This window comes from Sprattus sprattus, assembly GCF_963457725.1.
Source record: "Sprattus sprattus genome assembly, chromosome: 3".
Classification (NCBI taxonomy): domain Eukaryota; kingdom Metazoa; phylum Chordata; class Actinopteri; order Clupeiformes; family Clupeidae; genus Sprattus; species Sprattus sprattus.
In genome coordinates this window covers 582,501-590,000 of record NC_137922.1, presented here as the reverse complement: position 1 = coordinate 590,000, position 7,500 = coordinate 582,501, and the positions used below count along the sequence as shown (strand labels likewise).

At 42.3% G+C, this 7,500-nt stretch overlaps 1 protein-coding gene across 1 annotated transcript in view; it reads right to left on the bottom strand.

Moving 5' to 3' along the window:
• atp11a (ATPase phospholipid transporting 11A) overlaps positions 1–7,500 on the bottom strand; it is a 96,640-nt gene that overhangs the window by 43,223 nt on the left and 45,917 nt on the right. Inside the window, 4 exon segments of the mRNA XM_080833966.1 lie at positions 1–71; positions 618–746; positions 1,975–2,082; positions 2,531–2,611. The exon segment at positions 1–71 is cut by the window's left edge and continues 33 nt beyond it. Of these exon segments, the coding sequence (XP_080690092.1) occupies positions 1–71; positions 618–746; positions 1,975–2,082; positions 2,531–2,611 (389 nt within the window).

The window sequence follows — 7,500 nt, the reverse complement described above, 5'->3', positions numbered from 1 at the left end:
ATGGTGGCGTGTATTGAGTCGATCTCCTCCTCTGTGTTGAAGGCCTTGGTATCCTGCACTGCGTAGTACGTCTGTGAGGGCGAAAGAAGAAACTCAAAGATCAGGAAAACATACCACGTTAAAACCTCAGAACACCACAAAAAACCTCAAAACCTTAAAACCCATCGCCACAAGAAAACTACACTCCAATGTAAACAGATATCGTTGACCATTTTAATGTTTGCAGGTTAACTTAAGCTACACAACAACATGGTGATAACAGACACACACACACACACACACACACACACACACTCACTCACAGTGGTCTTGTCGTTTTTCACAAACTCATTCTAATGAAACCTCTAGACGCAAGCTACAGATCAACCCTTCACCAATAAACTCACAGCTGGGTTCAAACCCTCCAACATACCTAAGGACCCTTAGGACATAGGCATAACTGAGTCCTCAAAATAAAACCTTCTAAAATGGTCTTTTGCCAGGGACCCCAAACACAAGCCATCTAGCTACTGTCTTGAAACCATGGCACTGAATCAGCACTAAACAGCTGCTCTTTGACTGGACAGGGGCTCCCCCCCCCCCCCCCCCCCCCCCGTTGGTGACTGATAGGGGTTTACCTTGTGACTGGACTCCCCATCCAAACTGGCAGTGGTAACGAAGCAGGTCCCATCGTCTCGACTGGTGGACATAAGGATGAGGTCGCATGGGAAGGACTCGTCCTCCTTCACCCTCACGAGATCTCCCACCTGACCAGGCAATACAGTTCACCACATGTTAGCATGAGCGAGAGAGAGAGCACTCACATATTACCATGGCGGTATGAGTTTTTCCTTTTCAGTTACCTCCCCAACAGTTACCTTCTGAGGCCTATGTTAAATATGGACACCTTAAACATTAAGGGACACCTACAGGAAAGAGTCACATTTCTTCTTATCTTGTGGAGTTGGCGAATTATAATTACATGTGTGGAGTTGTTGAGCATAATTGCTAACGTGAAAGAAACGGCATAACAAATCAGATGGCACCCCATGTATTTCTCCAGGGCTCTCCCGATTTCACTTCTGAATTCTAAGTTGAAATTTATATATAAGTCTTCAGAACTTTTTGGGACGTTAGACCAGGATGTTGAGGACATTACTAAACTATTTCTCTTTAACACAGTCTAAAAGCAAAGCATTGCACTGCATTGCACATCTAAAAGGACAAGCTGCCACACGTCTGGCTTTAAAAGGGGGACTCAGCACTTTAGATTAATGGATGAGAGGCGGCCATTATTTAAGCTTCTAGAAACATTCATTATGACAAATGAAAATATTTACTCCAACACAAATGAAAATATGCACACTTCAGTGTTCACAAAGTGATCCGATCCTCAGCGCTGACGTTACATAACAGATCACAGAAACCAACCAGATTAAAAGCAGCACAATCCTTCAGCCTCACTCACTCTCCCTCACACATACACACACACACACACACACACAACCTCAGCATTAATCGATGCCGTGTTCAACCAAAATAAAACAAACACAAAATTGTTCATTAGGTTATTACAACCAGGTACTTCATTTCCTTAATCCCTTCCTGACGCGTCCCTCAGAAGTAGGGTCATTTAGAGGAAGGTCCCTGGAGAAGGTTAAGAGACTTCCACTGAGATAGAGAGTAAGGGGAGACACGCTATCATGCACTTGGGCATCTTCAGAAACTGACAGGTAGCGGCCTCCATTGTCAGGCCTATACCAAAGAAAAGGTCCAATTTTGTTTCATGTCAGGTATAACCAGTAGAGCCTTGCTGTGTGGCGCAGGCAATGTTTTTCTGTACCCTTAAGCGTCAAAGAGTGTCTATTAGCTCAGGATATATTTGAACCCCTTGTATTGGAAATGTGATTGGTGGAATCAAATAAATAATGAAATGTGTATGAATGTGTGTGTGAGTGAGTGAGAGAGAGAGAGAGAGTGTACAAAGATAATTACCCTGAGGTTTCGACTCTGTTTCCGCACCACATTGCCATGCTGGATGACATGCACTGGACACTGGTTGATGGAATTGTCTGCCTTGTGCCGAAGCCAGTCCTCATAGCCCTGACAGAATGAAAGAGAGAGACAGAGAGAGATGGAGAGGGAGAGAGAGGGAGAGGGAGAGAGAGAGAGAGATGGAGAGGGAGAGATGGAGAGGGAGAGAGAGAGCGGGAGAGAGAGAGAGAGATGGAGAGGGAGAGAGAGAGGGAGAGAGATGGAGAGGGAGAGATGGAGAGGGAGAGATGGAGAGGGAGAGATGGAGAGGGAGAGAGATGAGAGAGGGAGAGATGACAAAAGAAAGGGGCGGTGGGGGGCGGTGGGGGGGGGGGGGAGGGGGGGGGGAGGTAGGATGAAACAAAGCAGTGATTGAGAGGAAGAAAGAGTGGGAGAGAGAGAGAGAGCTTGAACAGACTTGTTTGTCTCTGATCATCAGCCTTGTGTCATTGTGTTGCCGGCCCGGCTGAGATTAGAGTGGTGGGTGCGGTGGCGGTGGCGGCGGCGGTGGCGGTACCTGTTTGATGGCTGTGACAGTGATGACAAAGAAGAGAGGCAGGCCACTGGTGATGGGACTGGTTGGAGTGTCGATGATAAGCTGCAGAGGAAACAAGAGAGAGAGAGAGAGAGAGAGAGGGAGAGGGAGGGAGAGAGATAGAGAGAGAGAGAGAGAGAGAGAGAGGGAGAGAGAGAAAGAGAGGGAGAGAGATAGAGAGAGAGAAAGAGAGAGAGAGAGAGAGAGGGAGAGGGAGGGGAGAGAGAGAGAGATAGAGAGAGAGATAGAGAGAGAGGGAGGGAGGGAGAGAGAGAGAGAGAGAGAGAGAGAGAGAGAGAGAGAGAGAGAGAGAGAGAGAGAGGGAGGGAGGAAGGGAGAGAGAGAGAGATAGAGAGAGAGAGAGGGAGAGAGAGGGAGAGAGAGAGAGAGAGAGAGAGAGAGAGGGAGAGAGAGGAAGGGAGAGAGATAGAGAGAGAGAGAGAGAGAGAGAGGGAGAGAGAGAGGGAGGGAGGGGAGAGAGATAGAGAGAGAGAGAGGGAGGGAGGGATATAGATAGAGAGAGAGAGAGGGAGGGAGGGAGAGAGATAGAGAGAGAGAGAGAGAGAGAGAGAGGGAGAGAGAGAAAGAGAGGGAGAGAGATAGAGAGAGAGAGAAAGAGAATTTTGAATTTTAATAATCCTTTATTACAAAAAAACATCTGTTTTACCTTACATCTTAAAACATCTCAAAACCACCATAACAAAAGAAAACAGAAAGAAAAAACTACAAATAAACTCTTATAAAAAGCAAAGTGCAAACACTAGTTCCCCATTGATCACAGAACACACTGCCCCCTTATAAGACCACACACTTTCAAATCCATCAAGATTTCCTGTGGAAGTATAAAATGAAAACTCCATTATTACTCTTGTTCTAATGAGTCTAAATAAAACAGTTAACACATCAGTGTCCGAGTCTTGTTCTATTTTGTTCTTTCTACTAATGTAGACCGCCATTTTTGCGTTACCTAAAATAAAATTGATCAATTCTCCTTTTGATTTGTTCATTTTGCTATATTTAAAACCAAGAATGAACATTTGTTTTAAAAAAATGTCATCAAAAGCCTTAAAAAAGCTGTGCAAAAAAATCAAACAATGGGCATAATCTTACACACTTCAAAAACGCATGAAATACGGTCTCCCTTTCTTTGCAAAAAAGGACAGTCCTGAGTGACCTCTGGATTTATAACAGAAATAAAAGAATTCACTGCCACTATTCCCTGCAACACCCTCCATTGCAAATCCCCCCATCCTTTTTGTTAATGGCAGCTTGTACAGTGCTCTCCATTCCGGCTTAACATTACTTGCTAGGGCTAACACACTTCGCCAGGGTGTATCGACTCTGGAGCTTAGCCACTTCTTATTTAATACTTTCACACAATTTCTGTACATAACATTACCGCCTGACTTCGTCGAAGTCCATTTTCACTAACTCAGTAGAATCATCCACTTCTGGGAACAAAAGTAATTTAGGGAAAGGGTCAGTGTGATCCGGAACTATCAGACCCTTTCCATAAGCCTTCAGTAGGTTTTGTTCCTCTGGTGTGAGGGCATTCCTTAGCCTCTGTAAAATCTGTCCCATTACACGCATTGATCTGAGTCCCATCCGACTCATCATTTCCTCAACATTTTTTAGTTTGTGTCCACATAGGTTTTACAATTTCATGCAGAGTTATTACTCCTGTCTGACAAAGTCTTGTGTTTTAAAAGCAGGGCTGCCACCAGTTATGTCCAGCCTTGCCCCATTTATCACAGGCTCATTTAAAAGCCAATGTACAGATACATCCTCGTCATCTTCCTCTTCATTCCTTTGTACCTTAAATAAAATCCACACTTTGAAAAGTCCTTTGTAAAAACCAGGTAATCCCATTGTGTCCACTTTAGCAGGGTCCATTAAAAACAAGGATTTATCCTGTCCCAATCCTCCCACAGTGCGTAGGATTGTATTTGCCACTCCTCTCCAGGTCAGTTTTCTCTGGCCCTGTGAGAAGCCTCTGAATGAAATGCATTCTGAAAGCTGCACCTCTACTAGCCAAGTGCACGATTCCTTGTCCTCCCTCATCTCTAGGAAGATATAAAACGCTTTGAGGAAGCCAATGCAGTCGGTCCCAAAAGAAATCAATTAAAAGTGCTTTGTACATTGGCCAATAGGTTTGGCGGTGGATCCAAGACAGCCAAACGATGCCATAAAAAAGATGCTACCAAGTTATTTATAATCAGACAGCGTCCCCTGTATGACATCTGTGGTAAAAGCCATGTCCATTTCTTTAACCGTCCCTTTACTTTCTCAAGAATTCCATCCCAATTCTTTTTAACCATATTCTCATCCCCAAGAAAAACCCCAAGATATTTAAATCCCCCCTTTTTCCATTTCAACCCCTCTGGGAGTTTTGGCAAATCATCTGTCCAATTGCCCATCTGAATTGCCTCACTTTTACCCCAATTCACTTTTGCAGAGGATATTCGTCCAAATTTGTGTGATACTTGAATCAATGTGTCAACATCACTTTGACTATTTACCACCACCACCACATCATCAGCATAGGCAGAGAGGGAAAAAAACATTATCACAGTTTGGCAAGGACAACCCCGACATTTTAGACCTTAATTTGTGTAGAAAAGGCTCTATTGCCATGGAATAGAGCATTCCAGACAAGGAACAACCTTGTCTCACACCCCTGCAAGCTTTAAAAGGGGAACACAAACTACCATTCACTCTTCAATACACTTTCAATGTTATTGTACAACATTTTTAACATTACGAATAAACCCTTCATTAAAACCAAAAACCTCTAAAACCCTCCATAAATAATTATGCTCAACTCGATCAAACGCCTTTTCCTGATCCATGAACACAAAGCCAAATTCCTTTTTCATGCTATTAGATATTTCAATAACATCTCTTATAAGTACAATATTATCAAAAATGGACCGCTCAGGAACACAGTATGTTTGGTCTATGTTTATGATTTGTCCAATCTCTTTAGCCAACCTGGTAGCCAATACTTTTGACAGGATTTTCACATCCGTGCATAACAGCGACACTGGACGCCACTGCTTTAGGTCAGTCAGGTCGCCTTTCTTTGGCAACAGGGTTAACACTGCCCTTCGACAGCTCAGAGGTAGCATCCCCTTCTCAAAACTGTCATTTAAGACTTCCAGGAGATCCTTCCCCACCACTGGCCAAAAACCCTTGAAGAACTCAACAGGTAGTCCATCAATTCCCGGCGCCCGTCCATTTTCCATACACATCAGCGCAGAGTAAAGTTCCTTAAGCGACAGGCCTCCGTCCAATTTCTCTGCTGAAACTTCTGAAAGCTGTGGCAGTCCATTGAGGAAATCATCCTCCTGCTCCTGCTCCCTGACCCACTCGCTTTTAAAAAGATCAGAATAAAAACATCTGGCACGTTTCCTTATTTCAGCTGGCTTTTTTAAAAGTTCTCCAGTCTCTGAGCGCACAGCATGAATTATCTTCTTCCTTCCATTTTTTTTTTCCAAATTAAAAAAATATTTAGATGGAGCATCCATTCCATAAACATTTTGTATTCTTGAGCGGACCAATGCTCCCTGAGCTTTTCTGCCCAACATATCCTCCAATTTTTTCTTTTTTTCTTTAAGAATATCCATACTCTCCAAATTCCCTGTGTTATCCACTACTTCCTGTAGGTCTAAAATTTCGTTCTCTATTAATATCATGGATCTGGCTAAGTCTCTAGTAACATTAAAAGTGTATTTCTGACACAAATGTCTAATTTGCGCCTTTGCAACATCCCACCATTGCTGTAATGAGGGAAATAACGGTTTCTCAAACCTCATACTTTCCCAAAAAACACAAAAAGCATCTTTAAACACTTTATCCTCTAGTAGCATCTTATTAAAATGCCAATATGCACTTTTTGGTTTGACAGCGGTTTTAAATATGACACAACTGACCATGCAATGGTCTGAAAAACCAACAGGGCTAATAAAAGACGTTCGAAATGCACTAAAACAATGCTTAAAACAATAAATGCGATCTAGCCTAGCCATTGATACATAATTATCACAACAATGGGTCCAACTGTATTGTCTCTGCTTCTTATGAAAAGCTCTCCAAGTATCAATTAATTCATAATTTTCAATTAATTCAACAAAACGTTTGCGTGAGGCAGCATGAGGTTCTGCATGATTGCGGTCTAGAACATCAGCAGTGCAATTAAAATCCCCACCCAAAAACAGAAAATCAGTACTATTGCATGTATTAAGAAGATCACTGAGCTTATCCAAAAAAACCATCCTCTCTACAGCTAATGTAGGAGCATAAACACAAATGAAAACAAACACTTCATTTTCAAATACAGCTTTAACTTTCAACAGTCTTCCTTCAACCACCTCTTCTACATCATATGAAAATGGAAGGAAAGACTTTGCAAAGATTACAGCGACACCTCCACTTAACGATGTATTGTGACTTTGTATGACAAGCCCATCCCACTCTTTCACCCAATCCACTTCATTTTTTGTATTACTATGAGTCTCTTGTACTAAGAAAACATCAATATTTTTCTGTCTACTCAGTTCAAAAAAATCGGCTCTTTTCTTTTGATCTCTGGCTCCATTCAGATTTAAGGTAGCAACTCTTACTTCAGCCATTTCAAAAAAAGAGATAAACCAGAAAACATAAAAGAAATTACTGTACTTCATCATCAGAAGGCTCTCCTTTCCTCAATTTATATACAATTTTTTTCAAGCGAAACATTTCTTGCTCTGTGAACCCTTCTCCATCAGAGGTTTTCATTAGATATTTTGCATCGTTTATAAATTGCTGTTTGTTTGCAAAAAACTCATCTAACTTCACATTTCTTTGATGTTTGGTGGTCTGAAGGAAATGGCTAATCTCCTTTAATGAATAGACCACCACTAAAGGTGTATAATTGTCCTGCGAGCTTGAGTCAGTTGAGTAGCCATCACTCT